At 33.3% G+C, this 22666-nt stretch overlaps 1 protein-coding gene across 2 annotated transcripts in view; it reads left to right on the forward strand.

Moving 5' to 3' along the window:
• Window positions 1-22666, forward strand: part of LOC129225851 (acetylcholine receptor subunit alpha-like) — a 271447-nt gene that overhangs the window by 148533 nt on the left and 100248 nt on the right. For both annotated transcript variants that reach the window (XM_054860372.1, XM_054860373.1), the window contains exon 2: window positions 3106-3239. In XM_054860372.1, coding sequence (XP_054716347.1) covers window positions 3106-3239 — 134 coding nt within the window. The remainder of the gene's footprint in view (window positions 1-3105; window positions 3240-22666) is intronic.

A 22666-nucleotide genomic window follows, 5' to 3' on the forward strand; every position in this document is an offset into this window, starting at 1 on the left:
ACCAACATATTCGGGTTAAAATTGCGATTTATGCATATAAATATACATCGTAGATCATTGAGGACTAACCTAAGGCTCGCGGGAAACAACCGGCCCGCGAAGCTGACCCGTGTGGCAGATTGTTTGGTTCAATGCTACAAATTGAAAATCACGGTTTTGGTCACTTGTCTCAAATTCGGTGCCAAAAATTCAGAAATGTTTATGTAAAAAGTATGCATTTAATAAAATAAGCAGCAAACAATTCGATAATAACAATTTTTAATTTGCACAACTGACGAAGCAAAGTCTTACTTGGAAGCACTCCTTTTAAAAATTAAATGGCGCAATATGAGCCGCTTCGTGATGGGGCACCTATGAATCTACCTACGTAGACAAGAACTTACAAAAATTTGATCCGAAAAAAAGACTGTTTCTGCATATACACTCTATAACAAAAAAAAAAAAAAAAACGCACCAAGAAAGAGTGATCCGATTGAGACGAAAATTGGTGGATAGGAAGACAATGCACAGAATTGTAATTGATTAAATTCTCAGAACAACTGAATAATTTATGCCAAATTTACAGTAACAAGTTCAGTAAGGTATTGACCCGCCTCTAGCTTAGATACAAGCTGAAGCACGACGTGGGAAACCCCGATGCAATCGCCATCCCATCATATCCCAGACATGCTCGATGGGAGAGAGATCTGGCAATCTGGCAGGACACGGAAGAGTGACAAGCTTGCAGACAGTTCATAGCAAACACGTGCAGTATGTTATCTGGCATTGTCCTGCTGAAAACCAGCCGATATTACTGCAAAAGGAACGGCAACAAAACAGGTCTTAGGATGTCGTCGACGTACCACTGTGCAGTAAGTGTACCTCTAATTACGACCAAAGGGGTCCATTTATCAAAAGGAATGGCACCTCAGACCATAATGCCTTGTTGAGGGCCAGTGTGGTGTGCAAAAGTGAAACCAGGATCCCTCTTCTGCCCTGGGTGTATCCAAACACGTCTTCGATGATGGTCATGACACAGTTGGAAGCGGGATTCGTCGCTAAAGACTATACTTCCTCAGTCGGCACCATTCCAACCTGATCGAGCCAAGCACCACTGTAATCTGACTCGGCAGTGTGTAGGCGTCAGTGGCATGTGGCGTAACGGTTGGCACGAGCATAGATTTCGTTGTCCCAACCGTCTGTAAATGGTCTTGATGGACACTGGTGTTTGCGTTGAACATCTGATGGTTCACAGAGATGAAGAAAGCGCTGTGACAGCTGATCGGACAATCACTCTGTCATCACGATCTGTTGTGACCCTAGGTCGACCGCTACCGTCCTGACGCTGAACTCGGCCATTTTCCACCCATCCTTGCCAGCATCTTCGAATCGCCGCATTGCTTCGACTCAAATGACGAACGATTCTTCAATTTGACCAACCGGCCTCTTTCAATCCAATGATATGACCTCGTTTAAACTCTGACAGTTGCTCGTAATGAGCACGAAAAATGCGGAGAGGCATTTTTAAGTTGTTGAAAGATAATCTGAATTGCAATCAAACCGAAAATTTTAATAACTGTTGAAGAACTGCTCTTTATATACAACTGCTGGCTGCGCAGTTTCGATGCGCTGGCAATCAAACTATTCATTCATTGGTCACCAAATTTTAATCATTTGCACATCTGATCAAAACAATCATGCATACAAAATTTCAAAGCTCTCGGATGATTGCTTCTTGGTGCGTCGATTTTTTTTGTTATAGAGTGTACAAATGCTAGTACTAAGTTGGAACGAGTGAAAGCAAAAACCTCAATCATTTAATGAGTCCAGATCGAAATTTAATTTTGATTTATTTAGAAAAACAGATTTTCTATTATTTATTAGAAACAAATTCATTGCTTCCGTTATAATTTGTATGATCCATAGCCCTCTGATTGTGTTGCTCATTGATATTAAAACAAAAAAAAAAAAAAAAAGACAAGTATGACGCGTTTACACATATGATGCATCGATGTTATAACTAAATTGATTTTTTTGTGTGTATGGGGGGGGGGTCAGGACACATTCACCCCGGGCGCCGTCAGCTCCTCGGACGGCCCTGTCTTTCTTTTACTTTCAGAGTGATCATGTTTTTGTATCGTAAATTCCAACGGACTTATCCTCTCGTACACTTGTACACGTTTCTTGATGGACAGTTCATCCGCTGTATGCAGAAACTGTGAACACTAAAAGCAGGACCTCCGACTCATAATTGCACAGATGTCAGAGTTATACTATTTCAATGCTGGTCTCATTGGTCCAGCAAATTTGGCATGCAAAGGGTTAGCATAAAAGACTATCCCGGTTTTAAAATTTTTATTTCATAAACTATTACACTTACCAAAAAAATAAAAAATATATACATAAAAATAAAGATAAACTATCCAACTTTTTTTTTTTTAACGTACGTAACTACTTAAATGTGCACCATGCAGCCAGAAATTCTTTCCGGAAGGGGTTTTTTGATCACAACGGTTCTTACACGTGTTTAAAGTATAATTAGTGTATTAGGATTGTCTACTATGATAAAACCAAAACTTCTGGGTGATGTTTTTACCCCTTTGCTGCGCCACTGGGGTTCCGCAACGCTGGATTGACCGTGCAGGTGATGATGATTTACCCTTTATGCATTGGCCAGTCAGATCCTCAAACTTAACACCATGTGATTTTTTTTAATGAGTTTTTGTCAAAGACAGTGTTTATACACCACAATTGCCTACAACATTGCAAAAACTGAAAGATCGCATATGTGTTGCATTACCAAAAATTGACAGTGAAACACTCCAAAATGTACTTTAAAGATGAGTGTCGCTGTTACGAAAAGCGCACACATCGAACATTTGAGAGTGAAAAAAACACTTTCATAGTTTCTCTTTATTTTTATGTATCATTTATAGTGCTAGGGGTAATAGTTTATGAAATAAATTTTAAAAATCGAGATATTCTTTTACGCTAACCTTGTATATAATCCGTTGGACCCATGATAACCTCATGACATTTAATTTCTCATTTTTTATTTCTCTTTAAATTTGAATTTTCCTGTTTATCATTGGACAGAATGTAATTATGCGGTTCCTTTCGTTTCAGAGGCAAACCCGGACGCGAAGCGACTCTATGACGACCTCATCTCCCGATACAACAAACTCGTCCGACCCGTAATCAATGTTTCGGAAGCTCTCACAGTATCCATCAAGCTCAAGCTCTCACAGCTCATCGAAGTCGTGAGTACATTAGTTCTCATTCTTGATACTTCATATCTGAGCTCCAACACTATTGCTTAAGTGCATTTTAGTTATTATTATTGATAGAGAAAAAACTTGAAACCCAGTAATGATCATCCTTTCCGCCTCGAGGCAACGAAGAATTTACTTTTGACTTGTGGCAAAAGCGTAAAAAGAGAACAGGATTTTGTTTATTAAGATGAAGGTGATATGATTAGAATTCGGCAGTTTTTTATTAGTAGAAGTTGAGTAAGATAGATGTAAATATTGTAAATAGTCTAAAATAAATGTGTTTTTGAATTCAAGCTTTTTCTTTGAAAAATGTCATGAATTGTAATATTACTGCGTAGACAATTTGGCTCACAATGTTAAGAATGTGTTACGAGACGGTAACAATTATAGTCCCACTTTTGACCCAGTCTGTTGAAACGTAAATATTTTCTTAGGTAAAGGAGTTAACTGTGTAGGACAAGGATCTATCTCTCACAAAGCTTAATTTGGTAAGATGTTGACCCTTCAGAGTTTAGGCCATCTAAAGTTTTAAAATGTTTTTCAATAAATTTCTCACTATTATTTTTATCTTTTTCTCTCCGATATACTGTACACTGTTTAAAAGAATCCTGAAATTTTACGGTAAAAGTTACTGTTATCCATGTTGCCAGAAACTTTTACCGTAAAATAATATTTTACTGTAAAATTTTACGGTAGTATTAACGAGAGTCAAAAAAAAGCAAAATGCAAACAGCATGTCCAAACTCGGAACCTTCGTATTGGCAGGTGGTTTTGCTGAGCACCATTCCGGTAGGATGACATTGACTGAGGGGAAATACGGTGTTATGTGCTTCGCACTGTAAGTCACGTGGTGCATCAATTGGCGCTGCAAATCGTTTACTTTTTTCAACTCAATTTAATGTTTTTTTTTTTTTTTTTTTTTTTTGTAAGTAAACACTCCATTTTACAGCTCTATTTATCATAAAAGTTTCTTGAACTTTTAACAGTGCATAAACATTTTAAAGCACTGAGTTAGTTTAGAAAACATGCTCCTAATTCAACTGTAAAAAGGAGCCTCTAAAAAATATTTGCCTTCCATAATTCTAAATGAAAGAGTTGCCTTTTTTCAGCAGCGAAACAATTTTTCTCTGGCGAAGAAGCAAAGTTTATTAGCCTCCTTATACATGGAATATACATGCCTTCCAAGCACATGTTCGCAAAAGAATATTTCGTAGAAGTGCTAAAACATATTTTAATTCCAGTTTCATTAGATAATATAACGCCAAAGAATGTTCGAAACAAAAAATAGACAGCGAACTTTTTTACTCTAAATTTAATCTTTAATGAGGTGAGGTAATTTGCTTTCGACCGTTTCCTCATAAAAATAAGACACATAATCTAATAATTTATGAAACACGTAAGAAGAAAAAGTAGTTGCCAAAGATGTGGATAGAGATTAGATAAAACATGACGAAACTACCCATCGGCTTATTATGTTATAAAATTAGGTGCATGCATATTTTTTTTCTTCCTTTTTCTCAAAGAATGGAATTAGCTCTTAGAAAATTACTTGATGGTATTTTTTGTCGTCATAGGTATATGCTTTTATGTTAAGCTGCATTTAAGAACATATATCAGCAGTTTCTGTTTTTTATGGTGCAAATATTACATATTTCGTTAATTGTTTTAGGGTTTAAAAATTTATAAAAGTACACGCACTGTTAATCAGCAGAGCATTATCTTTGAATTTTAGTGTTTTTTTTACTCAGTAAAAGGAGAAAGCAATATTTAAATAAAAAATAATTTTTAAGGTATTTTTTTTCCTATAATTGTACTTTTTTTCTTCGTGCTTTTCTTTATGGAATTTTAACTATATTTCTGATATTATTTTACTGAAATCACAATCTGTTAAGTGCACGAAATAAGGCCATCCCAAGGTTCATGTCCTCATATCTTGCTCATTTATGATTCAATGGGTCTGACTCATAAGCTGATTCATAAAAAATAAGTAAAGAATAACTCCAGTTGAAAATGTAAGTTTCAATCATGTTTCTCAGAAGTGTTAACGAAAAAGTTGACTTGGTCTTAGTAGGCACAAGTCTCTCCAAAAATGCCAACTTTGTGTGTGAGGGAGGAGGGGGGACGGAAAGCTAAAAATACTATCACACTTTTAAAAAATGAGAAAAAATTTCTTGTCAATATATTGTCGGACGTTTTTTTTTATCCACATGCTCATATCTTTTGCATCTAATACTGATTCCTTTGTGAACCCGAAACACGTGAATTCAGTTCTTCTTCTAATCAGTGCCTTCATACGCTACGTTATATTCTTGTATTCTTCGAGCATAAAGATATTTATTCAATTTCGTATTAAATGACGTTTGATGCAGTGGGAGAAAAAGAATGTAAGTGCCTAAATTAAAATTTTGGAGATAATCAGGACCAATTGGAGGAATCAATATGTTGACCCTAACGGGTAGAGGTGCTGATTTAATTTTGATGTCAACAGCTCAAACGGGAGCTTAACAATCGAACGTTTTTTGCAGTTACTTGTGACTGCTATATCTCAAGAATTTATGAACGGAATCAAACAAAAATTTATCGACAGCCCTTAGAGGGTACAAGAGCTGATTCTATTTTGGCGTCAATAGCTCAAAAGGAGGCTGATTTTTGCAATTTTTTGTACGAATAAAATTTGCAACAATAAGAAAGATAAATCATAATAAAGTGTCATCTGCGCGGTTTTGATTGTTGGGATATCATCTCAATTAATTAAAATTTTTATCCGTCGGCATCTTCTGTTAATTAACAAACGAAATGTATAATTAATTTAAGTAAAACTTTTAAAACTTTTTTTTTGTGTGTGTGTGTTCGTTTTTTGTTAGGATATTTCGATAATTCGGAAATTGGGACGGTCGTCAAGTTTTTGCGTGAGACTTTATTTATTTATTTATTTTTTATGAATATTGCTTTTTTGTAAGACGTGATGAGGGATCCCCTTTACCTGATTCTTGTATTTTCTGGACGTTACAGGGTTTATCCATTCATAATTAGCATTGAATACTACTTACACGCTAATATTCGAAATGTCACCAAATATTACCAAGCCTGGCGACATTTAGCGGTTTCTCGCCAAATTTGGCATTAAAAAAAAGTCATAAAAATAATGCCAACTTGGCGATATCACTTAAATTTCTCGCCAGCCCTATAAACATAATGCTAAATGATTCACAGCACGCAAAGTCAACATACAGAAAGATAAAGTTTCTTAAAGTACAGTACTTTTAAGTAAAAATTCATGGAATAAACGCCAAATTCAGCCAGATTACAACACACTAAGAACATACAGGGTGTTTCTGAACTCTTGGGCAAATCTTTAAGGGGTGATAATACACATCAAGACAAAAAATATAATGGCAAAAATAAGAGTCGCAAACGTCTTTCGAAGATGATAAGCGCCATGAAAGTTTAGGGTTCAAAATTTCAAATGATCATAAAAAAACGGAAAAATTGGTCGATTCGTTTGCAGTTTCAGCTAAAATTATTCTTTTTATCATTATTTTCTTGAAAATAAATTTTGAAAACGTAGTTTAAAAAATGCCGATAAAGAACGCTTTAGACTTTGAAGTAACGAACAACTATTTTTAACCGCTATTTTTGAATATCATTAGGTTTTTTTTAATGCTTGGACTTGAACTTAAGTTTTTAGCTCAAAATCAAAATCATTGGGCGTACTTAAATATTACGCAAACTGAACTGTGTTCAGAGGTTGAAATACACTGTCACAAAAAAAAAAAAAAAAAAACATTAACCCCTGAAGGAACTGAGCGATCTTCACGAAACTTAAAATGGATGTGGCCTACGACAAGATAAGAACATGATTACAAATTTGGAACAAAATATTGTTTTATTAAGAATTTATGACACAATTAAGGTTAGAAAACCGTAAGTTGTATAGCTTCCTCTAGCAGCTATACAAGACAAAAGAAGGCCTAATATGGAGTGAAATAGGTTACCTATAACCATTGGGACTAAATCGGGATTCATCGTTGAAGAAAACATGCCTCCTGTCGTCACAATACAGCTAATCAAGTGCAGTGAAAATCCAATCCATCGCAATCGATGCCGGTTCGAGATACCAGAGTCTTTCTGACTACTCAGGATTGTTTTCTTGATACCATCAGTTTCTTTGAAGGTGTTAAACGGCCTGGAACTAATGCTAGAGACCTTTTTGATACGGTTGTGGCCGCTTATATAGTGTGCGATCTTCGCGATCATTTCTGTTATTAGAATGCCTTAACTGACCGCAATGGAGTGATTCATTTATTTTTACTTACACTAAGCTACTACCATATCGCTCCGACCGAGGTGGCGGCAGATACGTGCGTACAACCAACCTGCTTTTCTGAGATCTACTGTACGTCCCTTTAAACAGTCCAACAACTGTTTGTATACCTCTAAACGGTTGTCCAAGTCACAATAGCGTATATACAACTCTACAGTTTTGTTTAAAGTGCCCTTTGACACAAGCTTTTACACTTTCAATCGTACCTATCTACGCATCTTATATGCAGATAGCGCGCTTACCCTTTCGTCACTGGCGACGAAATTTAAATTATCTTTTACCAAACTACATTCCTGCCAAGTGTTATGGTTGCCACGCAATTTATTCTTGATGCATACATTTTTTTGTGACAAAGTGTATTTCAACCTCTGAAAACAGTTCAGTTTTTGTTACGTAATCACTCCCAACAATTCAGACTTAGAGCTCAAAATTTTAAGTTTAAGTCCAAGCATTAACATTTAATGAGATTCAAAAATAGCAGTAAAAAATAGTTGTTCGTTACTCCAAAGTCTAAAGCGCCATCTATCGTCATTTTTAAACTACATCTTTAAAATTTATCTTCAAGAAAATACTTATAAAAATAATAATTTTAGCGAAAACCGCAAACGAATCAACAAACTCCTCAAATTTTTATGATCATTTTAAATTTTGGATCCTAACTTAAATGGCGCTATCACCTTCGGAAGATGTTGGGACCCTTATTTTTGCAATTATATTGTTTGTCCAGATGTGTACTATCTCCCTTTAAAGTTTTGCCCAAGAGTTCAGAAACACCCTATATAAACATAAAAAAAATACTATTTGCAAAATTTGTAACAATGCGTTAGGTCCAAGGATTCATACTACTGTCTGACCGCTAACAAAGGACCCTTATCAATCATTTGAGAAAACTAGTCCATTTGTTCATTCCTTCGGGGGTTCCGGGACACAAAAATCGTCAAATTTTGATTTTTTTTTTTTTTTTTGTTAATGATTTTAAAAACTTCTCCGTTTTTTCTGCTTAAAAAGACGTTTGAATCTTGTTTCTATCTTGATTAGAACGAAAGATACAGAGGTGTGGAAATTATTAGAATAATTGTGAAATTTATAGTAAATCCTTGTTATATCAAAGAAGTATTACTTTATTTTAAAAACGTCGATACATTTAATGTTGAGTGGGCATCCTCTTATTTTTTTAATAAAGAATCTATCTGTCTTGGCATTCTTTTTATGAGTTTTTGGCAATTAATTTGTATTTTCTCGTCATGGTGCCAAATTTGAATGAGTCCTGTTAGATTTTCTTACAGGCAACACAATTCTTCACAACACAATTCTTGTTTGTGAAGTTCTATTTCTTACAATATATTTTCTTTACAATAGTTCAGATATTCTCTATTGGGCTCATATTTGAACTGTTTCCATGCCGTGAAAGTGTTTTTACATACGTTTTTGCATTCAAAATTTTGGTCACAGATAAAGCTTCAAGACACAGAACTTCATCCTGCATGAATATAAAGTCTCCATTTGGAAACCAAATTTTTAACTAAAACCTTTGTTCAAGCACTTTTTCATGTTGTTATTCAGTCCTGATGCTTAACATCTACAATGCTTAAACATCCAGCATCCTGAGCGGAAATTAAGCTCCAATCCATAACTTGGGTGGTGAGTTTAACCGTTTGTATTATAGCCCAGTAAATTAAGGATTTTTTGCATTACAAATTTATAATTAAGAAATATTTTCAGAATTAGTTCCTCATAGTACGTAGAGTAAATCCTAAAAAGTCCCCTAAGATCCCATGTGAGCTTCCGTACAAAATGGCGGATCAAAGATGACCACCTAGTACTTTTTGTTTTCCATATAATTCGGTCAAAAATAAAGATTTTTCAGTTTTAAAAAGCCTTTATGATCAAAAAGTAATACTGCTTCGATATACACTCTAAAATAACCACTTAAAAAGTTGAAACAATCGTTTTGACATCAAAAGCTAAAATTTCTTTTTTCTACGTAATATGCAGCAGAACGAAAAAGTTACTAAAATAAAGAATTTTTATGGTATTCTTTTTGAAACATGAACTGCAAAATGATTGATATATTCCATTCAATGAATAAGCAAGCTGATTTTATTTCATTTCTAAAAGAAATTTTGCAATTCCTACCTTATAATGCATTTTCAAAAAAATTGCAGAATATCATTTCATTAGTACTTTAAAAACTGACATATAATGCCTTTTTGAAATGCATGTACCATATATAAAGAGAAGATAGTAATGGCAGTAAAAATCTAGAGAAAAAAAGCATCAACATGCAATATCATCATCCTCATCTTCGAAACTGTGCACAGAAGTTGAATTTTTACATGTTTCACCTAAAAAATCCATCAAAACTTGTAACATTAAAGGTCTGCGTTTTCATTGGCATCTAAATAACAGTCTCACATAATTACTGTTAATTTGTAGTCGCAAAACATTAAATGCGGAATTCCTTCGGAATCTTCGGGAAGTGACAGAAGCGTTGTGAACAGTCCACCTCCTTTCATAACACATCCCCATTTATTTGGATTCATGTTTTTTGTTGTACTATTGGATAAACACAAAATGGATAATGTGAAGCAACTGCACTTGTGGGTGGAAGAGTTTCCAAGTTTTAAAGATTGAAGAAGGAGTTTTGGTTACTTAATTATTACAGCGGTTGCACCGTAAGATGTCTAGAGAATTAAGTGTTACTCCCACCAAAAAGATGTTTCCGAAAAACTTCTACAATCTGGGTGACCTTTTCTGGATGGATCAAGCTGAAAACTACTGAGCTGTGAGATCAGAGAAAACAGTTTGAGATTTGTCTTTAGCAACTAGAAAGCTCAAGATTTACCCTTTCTGAATATAGCCGACTTGGAGTCGGAGTCACATTCAGTGACTGCGAAGAGCAAAAGAAGAGGATCCTTCAAGGGGCCCAAGGCTTCTTATACTTTCTTCTTCTTTACCATGTTCCAGACATACAGGGTTGTCCAAATTAAAGTTCCCCAACTTAGAGGCCTGTGCAGGATGTTCTATGGGTCATAATGTGATGAAATTTTGGAAACAGACACTTCAGATCATGCGCTCGTGGTTTATTAAAAAAAAAATAGTACTAAAAGTTGCCGATAGAGGGCGCTGTAGCACAAGTAATTGGGAAATTTGCATATTTTAACGACGTGATTTGCAGAAATAAAGCTTCTGCGCAACGTATGCAAAAGATGAGCCCTACAAAAGTGGAAGGTGGAAGACAGGCGCTGCACAGGCAGTTATTTTCAACCTCGCTGGTACACAATGGTGACTTTGAAAGACAAAGCTCTATTGGTCAAACTTTTTTACCAGAATGACGAGAGCTCATGTGCTGCTTTAAAAGCATTCCGTCGGCTGAAGAACATGCGCCGAGGACCGATGTCGCCACACGCTTTAAGAGAGATGATGAGGAAGTTCGAAAGATCTGGACAACTGGGAATTTTGCCAGGTAGAGGACGCCATGCTGGGAATTCTGCACGCGTAGAAGACGTTGCTTTGGCGGCCGTGGATACCACTAGACAATTGCCACATGGTGTTGTCAGTGTGCCACGTGTTTTTCGTGCTGTGGATATGCCCTATACGACCGTCTGGCGTGTGATGCGTCGAATCCTACGCTATTTTCCTTACGAAATCCATAGTCTTCATCAGCTGTCGGACGGGGACCCTGTGGTTCGGGAAACATTTACGCTGCAGTTCCTTGCCAGAATGGAAGTCGATGCTGCTTGGCCGTGAAATATCCTTTGGACGGATGGGGCCCATTTTCACCTGAATGGTCAAGTGAATGCGCACAACTGCCGCATTTGGGCATGTGAAAACCCGCGAGCAATTCATCAAGTGCCCTTGCACCCTGCAAAGGTTACGGTATGGTGCGGCTTCACTGCAACATTCATCATTGGGCCTTATTTTTTTGAAGAGGTGACTCCAAGACTATTCGAAATCTGCTCTGTCACAGGAAGATAATATCAGGACATGTTGACAACGTTTGTGATTCCTGAACTGCAATAACGTGGCAACCTCCAGGACACTATATTTATGCAGGATGGTGCACCTCCCCATATTCTTCTGGGCGTTCAACAAGTGTTACGGGCAACTTTCACTGATGCACGTGTGATCAGCCGCTGTTTCCCAACAGCTTGGCCTCCTCGCTCGCCTGATCTCACCCCATGCGACTTTTGGTTATGGGGATTTGTAAAAGATCAAGTCTACCGAGAAAATCCAGCAACCTTGGCAGATCTGAAAGACTCAATTATTCAGAATGTGCGTGGTATTAATATGCACTTATTGCGTTCCGCTGTGGAACACACTGCTTTACGGATGGAAAAAGTTGTGGAGAACCACGGCAGACATATAGAACATCTATAGAATGTCTTGTTGATCTGCAACGCCACCTATCGGCAACTTCAGGTACTTTTTTTTTTTTTTTTAATAAATCACAAGCGCATGATCTGAATTGTCTGTTTCCAAAATTTCATCACATTATGACCCATAGAACATCTTGCACAGGCCTCTGAGTTGGGGAACTTTAATTTGGACAACCCTGTACATCTTTCACTTAGAATCGAGAGCAGATCTGTATCAGTACCTATTACTGCGACTGGTCTGGAGCTGTTCTGACATGTTTTTATCGCAACTAAGCAAATCAATACATTGACTTCCCTATCCACTTGTAAAACAGTCATTCCTCCTAATTGGAAGTATTCCATCGTAATTTGATTTAATCTTGATTTGTTCTCAGAATTCCACAAAAAGTTAGTCTATAAAATCGTTCCCATTACATTTTCCTCAAAAAGTAGTAGATTCAGCCATTTTCGACATCACTCTTCTTTGTTTCTTCCCAATGTTAATTGGTAATGCATTAGAGTATTTGAGGAATATGTCTTTTTATTATATGACTCACTCGTCCCATGCCAATGCGTGCATAAGAAATCCTACCGCAAAGAAACATTACCAAAACGCGAGGGTAGTTGAGAGTCTATTTCATATTTGAGTTATTTCGTAACTTATCGTATGATTTGAAACTAGCAGCACCCTAGTCAAAAACTGTGGAAGACTGAACAGAACGCTCATTTCTTAATAATAACCCCTTTTTTCTTCTGAAGTTTGACTTCCCCAACAGAACTTCCTAAAGTTGAAGGCAGTGATCTTTAACCGACATTTTTTCAATTGTCACATAATTATATGGAAACATAATTTTAAAAAAAAATCATTCTTGAGTAACTATTTGCAATTTAAAATGTACAATAAAATATCATTTTGAGATAACAATGATCTTTTTATTAAAAAAAAATTGAACGATTTTTGACGAATTTCTATCGTTATAGTGAGTGTTTTCTTTTTTTCTTTTTTTTTTTTAAATTCATTTTATATTACAAAATGAATTTGGGGGAACTTTACGATTCATGGTAGTTTTAAACAGCTAAACAGATCAGCATTGAACTTTCACACCGAAAATTTTGCATTTCAGAAAAAAAAACACAATTTGCAGATGATATATGTTAATGATTTTTTTATGGGAAACGTCGATAAAACACAAGCACCAACTCAAATATATATAACATTTTTTAAAACTGAAAAATAACAACTATTGACTAATGTATGTGGGAAAATATTTTTTGAAAGTAAACCACAAAATGTAAAAAATTATTTATTTTAGTAGTTTATGTGTTCTGCTGCATGTTACATAGAACACAGAAATTTCAGTTTTTGATGTCAAAACAAATGTTAGAAAAATGTTATTAGTTATTTTAAGTTATGCATTGAAACAATATTACTTCCAGAGTCTACAGTTTTTTTCAGAACTGAAAAATTTTCATTTTTGACCGAGTTATAAGGAAAACAAAAAATTCCACGCGGCCATCTTTGATCCGCCATTTTGGATAGAAGCTCACATGGGAACTTAGGGGACTTTTCAGGATTTGTTCTACACATGTTCATTAACTAATCCTGAAAAATTCAGCTAATTATAAATTTGTGGCTCATCGACCCTATTTTTGGCCTAAATTCACTGGGCTATTATGCGAACTCGGGAAAATACTTACTGGTTCTCCTGACGTACTGACTGTTATCTTTTGGTATTTTAAGCATTGATTTATCAGAAAACTATACCTAAAAGGTAAAAAATACCTTAGTGCATGTAATTTGTTGGGAAATATTCTCATAAAGAAAGTTTTAGCCATATTTATAAACAGTTCTGAATCTTTAGTCAGTGTAAAATATTTAATTTTAGGAAAAAGACTGAACAACTTGAATTTAACTGAACAGTTGAACGAAAAGTAATATTTCTCACCTTGGTTCAATTACCAGTAAATAGTTGATGCACAATTTTCGCCCAAGTAAAGTATCTTTGTCATAACAAATTTCATTTTAGCCCTCTTTACGAGGATAACGAGCACCCAGTTTAACTTAGATGTGTTTTCTACGAATTGACGAATCACATACATTTACTCCTTACACTTATAGAGATATTTTTAGCTCATGATCAGTTGTTTTTCTGTTAGTTTTGGCTACATGAATTAATTTCATTTCTGTTTTTGCAATAAATTTACTTATCTACTGCGTTTCAATACTATGGAATTTATTTGAAATTCAAAGATGTTTTTTATTTTACACACAGATGCTTGCAAAATTTTTACTTTTTAGCAATTTCTTTTGTGTATAGTGATTTTCTTGGATGAGATATTTTATTGCTGCTAGTTTTCTAGAAAAAATATCACTTTTTTCGTTCATGATCACGGAATAGTCTTTTATCAAAAGAGAAAAAATGCTGCCGATTATAAATTAATTAAAGCTGCGAAAAAAATTGCAGTAAGAATGAAATAATACTGATGCCAACCCACGGAAATAATATAAAATACTATCACAGCAATCTGACAGTTTTTGAATTTATTTTAAATTCGATTATTATTCAAACACATGCTTTATGCAATGCGAACAATTTCAGTACTTTAGATCAAATGTTTCTCTATTTACGAATGCCATTATTTAACAAAGTAAAGGCCCCAAAACTACTCTAAACGAGTGAAAATATGATTAGAATGACAAAACAAATTATCCTTCATGAATTATTACAAGTATATAGAAAATTATTCAAGAAAATCTGAAAAAATTACAATATATTCTAATAATTTTCACACCTCTGTATAATTATTTTTGTTGCATGCGTTTAATCCTCGACCTTGATCAAGAATATTTTGTAATATTTTGAATGTAAAGCTAATCCATGTTTTATTTTTAAAAACCAAAATTAAAAAAAAAATATTTTTTAAATATTTATGTAATGATTTTGCTTATTAAATAGATGGTGAATCGTGCAAAAAATTTCAAAACTCTTAACTATTGAATAAAAAAAATGTCAAATGTGTCCCGGACCCCCTTAAAACAGGTGGAGAAGGAAGAAATGACGCGTCCCATGCTTTCGAGTTTCGCCACATTTCGGTAGTATGAAAAAGAATTTCCTTCTAGCTCATTTAACTAATATTATATTTAACTTTAAAACTTTAAACGCCTTTTTTTCCATGATGAAATTTTCCCCGATTTTTTGCATTCAAATTCTTTTAAGTCAAGAACCGATAAAGATAAAGCATTGAAATTTGGAGCATATCTTTTTCAAGCAGTTTAACAGTTTACTTTAAGTTTTATTTGGCGAATTGGAAAAAAAAAGTTTGCTGCAAAAAATATGATACTTTAAAAAAAATATCTCTGAGTTTTTCGAAATTTTTCTTCAAATATTTTTTATTTTTTATCGAAATAGTATTTTTAAAATTTCCGAATAAAAATTAAAGTGATATTTGCGCATTTTTTTTTAATTTGAAAATTGATCAAGAATATTTTGAGTTAAAGGAATGTAAAGCAACCCCATTTTTTATTTTAAAAAAAAAAACAAATTTAATTTAATTTTTTTAAAACATATTTATGCTATGATTTTGCTTATTAAACAGATGGTGAATCAGGCAAAGTATTTCAAAACTCTAAACTATTTAATAAAAATTTTTCAAAATATGTCCCGGACCCTCTTAAAATAGGTGGTGAAGAAAGAAAGGACACATGCCATATTTTCGAGTTTCACGACATTTTCGAAATATGAAAAGAATTTATACTTCTAGTATATTTAACTAAAATTATATTTAACTTTAAAACTTTAAACGCCTTTTCCTCTATGATGCAATTTTCCCCGATTTCTTGCATTCAAATTCTTTTAAGTCAAGAACGGATAAAGATAAAAGAATAAAATTTGGAGCATATCTTTTTCAAACAGTTTACTCTAAGTTTTATTCGGCGAATTGGAAAACACAAGTTTGCCGCAAAAAATATGATTTTTTTTAAAAAAAATATCTCTGAGTTTTTCAAAATTTTTCTTCAAATATTTATTATTTTTTATTGAAATAAATTTTTTTTAATCGCCGATTAAAAATTAAAGCTATGATATTTGTGAATTTTTTTTAAATTTGAAAATTGACCAAGAATATTTTAAGTTGTAGCAATGTAAAGCAACCCCATTTTTTATTTTTAAAAAACAAATTAAGTTTAAATATTTTTTTTATATTCATGTTACAATTTTGTTTATTAAATAGATTGTGAATCGTGCAAAACATTTCAAAACTGTAAACTATTTAAATTTTTTTTTTCAAAATGTGTCCCGAACCCCCTTAAAATAGGTGGAGATGGAAGAAAGGACGCATGCCATATTTTCGAGTTTCGCGTCATTTTGGCAATATGAAAAAGAATTTACTTCTAGTATATTTTCATTAGAAATTTTATAGACACCTGAATTGTTTAAGTTGCAACAACAACTGCATTGAGTTGGCGAAAAACTAAAAATGACAAACTTTGCATTCGTTATGGCAACCCTACTCTCGCAATTTTCAATTGAAATTAATTATAGGAGGTGTTGTTGTCTCTGACCAATATCTGTTGACATCTGCCTTGACATCACAAAATTGAAATATGTAACCTCTTTGACTAATTTCTTAAATTCCCAAAAAAATAAAAGAAAAAGATGCCGTGTGCAAACTCTAGAACCAATAAAGCATTTGCAATTTCCGTTCTTCAACATTCCTCTCCATATCGCTCATTCACCGAAATGAACACTTCTGAAACAAGGCGGGGCTAAGGGAGTCAGACTTTATAGATATAGAAAAAAGTTTCGTATTGGAAACAACATACTAGTTCTATGTTGGATTTAAAGGTTTTATTCAGATTCAAATATTAATCTGTAATATGTTCTGATAATGAATTACTTACAAATAATTTTTGTTTTGTCATTTTTACTTGTATGGTTAAAGAGATGATTTGATCCTCGCTTCAGATATGTCCAATTTCTCAAAAACGTCCACTGGTCATAAAATTGTTTACTCCGGCTGTTATTATATAGTGACACAATTTGGAGAACTTTTTTTTATGTCAGGTTTTAACTAAATGTTTTCTTAAAATGAAGTCAATCATAGTCATCAGCAATATGAACTGAAAACGATTTCAGACGATCGTAAATGAACTTAATAATCTTTACGTAAAGTCTGTCCTTAAAAATATGAATACTATTTTTATAAATCATCAAAATCTCTGGAAAAACTCGAATCTTTTAGTAAACTAAAAACAATATCCATGAGAAAAGCAAAAGTTTTAATTTTATTCATATTCAGTCATGTGTAAAGCTACTGCAAGCGAAAAATACCCATAAAATTAACTATGAACATTCTCTCAACAGTGTGTCCTTAAGTACACCTGCATTTTTATCTCACTGCTAGGGTGAACGCATAATTAATCTGAATTTTATTGTTGATAAACTCTCGCTTGTGGGTGCCTAATTAGTGGTGAAAGTAATGTGCCCTTAATGAGGTTGTTAGTGCTTCATAATGACTGTTTTATCGCGGCCAATCTCTTTCATCTCTTGATTGCGTTTTTGTAGCTTTTGACATTGTCCAACTAATGAGCTGTGTCTAAGGGTTTGCAGCTTTATGTTCCTCATCGTGTAAATATGTGGTGAAAATGCTGAGTTATTAGTTGCTGTTATTCAATTAATGTAATACTTTCATTGGCATCTATCGCGTCCAAAAAGCTGTCAATATTGCAAATATTGACAACTTGTTTAATAAGTATTTTATCTAAATTTAGAACAAGCTGTGTGTAGTTATGTAGCTTCGTTTCTGAACAATCAGAAAGACTTGGTCAAACTCACAAACCACATGTTTGAACTTTTGCTTCTACATTTGTTTCACATAACGAGTGAGTAAAAGCTTATTTTTATGAAAAAAAAATGCTTTCTTATTAACTGACTTCAAAAAAGGAGGTTATGATTTCGTCTTGCAGCTTTTTATGTATGTTTTCATATTACTCCAAAAATACGGGATCGATTTTTTGACCGAAGTCTTTTTTTGTTTGGAAGGGTATACTTTCCATATGGTCTCATGTTAATTTTGTCTGGATCTGATGAGGGGTCGCGGAGAAATCTAAGAAACTTTAAATTTCATACGTTGTGGCTACGTAAACCAGCTTTCGTCTGCTGCGCGATATGTCACAGGTCACGTGGTTTGAGCGTGAACGGTGCATTTTTTCGGCAGAGGAATCTTGTCTTGAACAATATTTAATTCTCACACATGGGGATGTTTGATTTTCACGGTATTTATTATTAATGTAGCAAACCGGTAAATTAAATATATTTTGCTACGGAAATAGTTGAATTAATTAATTTAATATATTTTTTTTGCTAATAAATAATTTCATTTAGTCATTAAAAATCTTTTTTTTTTAATATTTCAATTTTGAAATATATTTAGTGTTTAATTCTAGAGAAATTGAAGACAAAAATCCCCCTCCCCTCCCCGAGGATTAAATTTATATACCTTAATAAATATATCGTAACTGGTGTCCGATTTCTGAAGTTTGACAAGTACCTTAGATTTAACATTTCATGACGCCGTTCAATTTACATCTATGGCAATACTGATTAACATACTTTGTTGGACTTTTTTTATGTACTATGCTCCCCGATTACTAGAAGTCGCCTGGACCAATTAGGAAAATTCCTTTTCTGTTTGAAACGGTATACTTCTCCCGGTCGTCTAATGGTCTTCAAATCCAAGTATGAGGGATTCTGGAGAAATAGAGGAACTCTTCAAATTTCATACATGCGCTTTGTTGTTTGTAAATTCATAGCGTCTCATTTAGTGAAACGATTTTTAATTTTTTTTTTGTTTGTTTGTTTTGTTCAATGGATACAGTGATCTAACTTAGGTCTCAAACTTTTGCTTCACCATATTTGTTCTTTAGAAAAAAGTTATAACCTTACGTACATCACGATTAAATTAAACAATTTAATTTAAATATTAAATATAAAATCCATTGTTAAAGAAAGTTCCCTAAAACAAAGGTATTTTTTTTACTCAGTGTTCAAGAAAGTACCATAAAACGTTAATATTAATCAGGGGTGTCCCCTTAAGGGCGGGGCAGTTGTCTTTTGAGGGGTATTTTTCCTTTTTAGGAGGGCTCTTGCTTTGGGAGAGTCGCCCCCCCCCCTAAATATTTTTCCTGCATTAATCATTAGTAGTTATATCGCAAATTTTTAATAAAGATAAACGGGGAAAACTGAAGCAAAAGGGAAATTCTTTAAATATCATTGCTCTAGTAGTATTTTGATCTTCATATGGACAACATCACAGTAGATACTCTGTTTCTAGTGTGGTGTTGATCTATAACGGGGCCAAGTAAAGAGAAATGTGACTTTTTTCACGAGTTACGTGACACGTATTATTGTGAGATATAAAATAGTAAGGAAACTATTGACATTTAAATGGTTCTAACTAAATTAGCTCACAAATAAATCCTTGAGAGGAACAAAGATCAGTCTTTAGTGCCAATCGTATAAAATGTTATGCGCATAAATATTTTTTTTTACCGACTTCAAAAAAGACGTTCTCAATTCGTCAGAATCTTTTTATTTATGTCCCCCGTAAACTGAAACACACATTGACCAATTTGGAAAATTCTTTTTTTTTTTTTTTTTTTTTTTTCTCGTTTGAAAAGATATATACTTCTCAGGTGATCCCATGGTCATCAAGTCAGTATCTGAAGATGGGATGATTTAAAAAATCAAGAAAACTCTTCAAATTCTATGGGCAAAGCTAAAGCGATTTTTGTTGTTTTTTAGTGACTCGTTAATTTTTTTCGGAAGGCATATTTTGATGAAGTCAAACTGATGATAAAGACAATTTTCTTTGTAAGTAATTACGCATTTGAAAAAGCCTTTCTTCACAGTCTTCGGAAGTCTCCGAGACGCTGTGCTCTATTTCTTTCTCTAATTTGCTCATCTTAGCTGTTTTTAGATTCCTGTGCTTGACGCTTTCTCACTCTAGATGTACGTAAGGAGTGTACCACATACTCCACCCTACGTACTTATTTTACGTTCACATCACTCAAAAGCAAAAAATATATTATTTTCAAATAAAAAAAGAACCGACTTCAAAAAAAAAAAAAAAAACAAAAAGGAACTAAAAAGTAAAAAGATAATTGGCCATACTTACATACGATTTCCTATCCAAACGTATAAATCAAATTTATTTTACAATTCCAGTACAAAAATCAACTAAACTAAACACCCAATTATAAAATAAACACTTATTTTAATTACTAAACGATGAATCATTTTAATACCGAACTAATTATATACGATCTCTTAATTTTTAATAATCATTTGAAGTCGGTACCTTCTATAAACTACTACCTAACGTCACTGACCCCCCACCAAATCCTGACGCTATTTCAACAAAACGTGAAAGTCTTTAAAACTAAACCTACTCATTTACGTTAGGTAGTAGTTTCTATTAGGCCCCGCGACTTCAAATTGTTATTAAAAGTTAAGAGATCGTATATAATTAGTTGGGTATTAAAATAAGTCATCGTATAGTAATTAAAATCGGTGTTTATTTTATAATTGGGTTAGTTTAGTTGATTTTTGTACTCGAATTTCAAAAAAAAAAAAAAATTTATTTATACGTTTGGGTGGGAAATCGTATGTAAGAATGACCAATTATTTTTTACTCTTTAGTTCCTCTTTGTTTTTTTAAGTCGGTTCTTTTTTATTTATTTATTTATTTTTTCGTATTTTGTCTTTTAACAGTTATACAATTAGAACAAGATATATGACAGGGAAAGATTACAGCTTTAACAGGATTACCTACAAAACTAGAGCAAGTAAGATTGTTTTTCTTCCGAGAGCAATATTTTTATATAATCACAGCATGTGCATGAAAAAAAAAGAAAACAAAGAAACCTTCGTTCAGATTGCCCAGCCAAAAAATATTTTTTTTTTTCCTAGTTCAAATATTTAATAACTGTATCTTTTTCATGAATAAAATCCAAAAACAAAGAATTTCTAAGATCTCCTCTTTGGCAGCCAGAAGTGGCGCAAACTGCTCCACCATCCTACCCAAACAATGAAGCACCTTTGATCTCATGGGGTAGTTTTAAACACCGTTTGATCTTTTTTGGCTTGAGCAATTTTCACTCCAGTTTTAACAGCTAAAAATAAATCAATATTAGATGTTTTAGGGTAAAAATGAATCTTCTGCCACTATGTGGGGTTGTTTATGCTAGGGATTTTTTTATGTGCATGGCTTTCAAACTTGAATTTTTCGAATAAGATCAACACTAAAAGAAAAATCCACGTGAATTTAAATGATTTCAAAGTTTGATCATTTTTGTTTTTTGATCTTATATCTCGCTTACGCTACTTGTCGTTTCTTGAGCAATCTAGTTTCGCTGATGCATTGACTTCCAACTGGTTGAAGTTTAAGCGATTCCATTTGTCGAAATAAGCTCGAAATTTCAAAAGTACTGCGAAAAACAGTACTTTTGAAAACCTGTTTCAACAAAAATTAATGCAACATCAACTGCAAATAATAATATACATAAAATCAATGGTGGTATCAATTTTGAACTTTTAGAAATTGTGATCAATCCACAATTTATGCTCGACTCCACTTTGGGCTACCTTCCCTAAATGAAACTCAAAAATTTAGAAAGATAAGTCAAGTTGTGTCATATAACCTGTAGCAGTGTTTTCTTCATGTTAGAGAGGGTGCATAGGCACAGAATATAAACACGTAACCTATATTGTTGTGGAAATGTAAAGGGCAGTATCTAATAATTTTTCAATTTTCTTTTTTCTTTTTTTGCATTTTTGTCATCTATTGTACGTTAGCTTTTTTGCCCAAACTTGCTTATTAGATTTCCATTGAAAATCGAAAACCGAGAAAAACGTCCCTATTGTTAGAATAAATCCAAAACGTGATTCTTTAAATATCTCAAAAACTCATTTCTACAGTTACTGCCCTTTATCTGCCCACGTCCGAATAAGCGGTAAAATATTTTCTTTTCTCAAAAGAGACTACAATATGATAGTCAAATGGATCTAAAAACAGAAGTGTATCAAAAGAAGCAAATTGTGAAAAGTTAATAGTGTTACGTTCGATTAAAAAAAAAAAATAAATAATTGGGCATTTTATAAATCTACATTCTTGACAATAATTGTTACATTAGATTTTTAAAAATGTTAAGTTGAATGATTATGCATTAAAATTAGGTTTAAGAACTAAGAACAGAAATTATTTTTTAATCTACTTTTAAGCGGTTGTGTTATTTTAAGGTTTAGTTAAAGTAAAACTATATTTTTTTTTATGTTTTCTGTGCTTCCAGATTATTGTAGAAGTTTTTCACATTGTTTAACTTACATTTTAATTTTCCTTTTGAATAGTTATAAAAGGGCCAAAGTATTTTCTTCTAAATAGTTGAAAAAATCTGAACCCTCTAATTGTACATATTTTTTTCGTATTTTAAAGCATCGAATTCTATTCAAAACTAAAACCCATCTTTTTAAAATATCATTTTTTTTCCAAATTAGAAGTGAAAAATGAATTTGGGTTCAAAATCGTAGGGGAGGGTGGGGCAAAGTGAAATAGTGAAATACAGTAACAACGTATCTGGTAATATTTAACTGTGTAGTAACACATGTAGTCTATTCCAATCAAGAAAAAATTGGCTCTGAAAATGAAAGCATATGATGATATAAGCATTCTATTTT

This window comes from Uloborus diversus, chromosome 7, assembly GCF_026930045.1.
Source record: "Uloborus diversus isolate 005 chromosome 7, Udiv.v.3.1, whole genome shotgun sequence".
NCBI classification, from domain to species: domain Eukaryota; kingdom Metazoa; phylum Arthropoda; class Arachnida; order Araneae; family Uloboridae; genus Uloborus; species Uloborus diversus.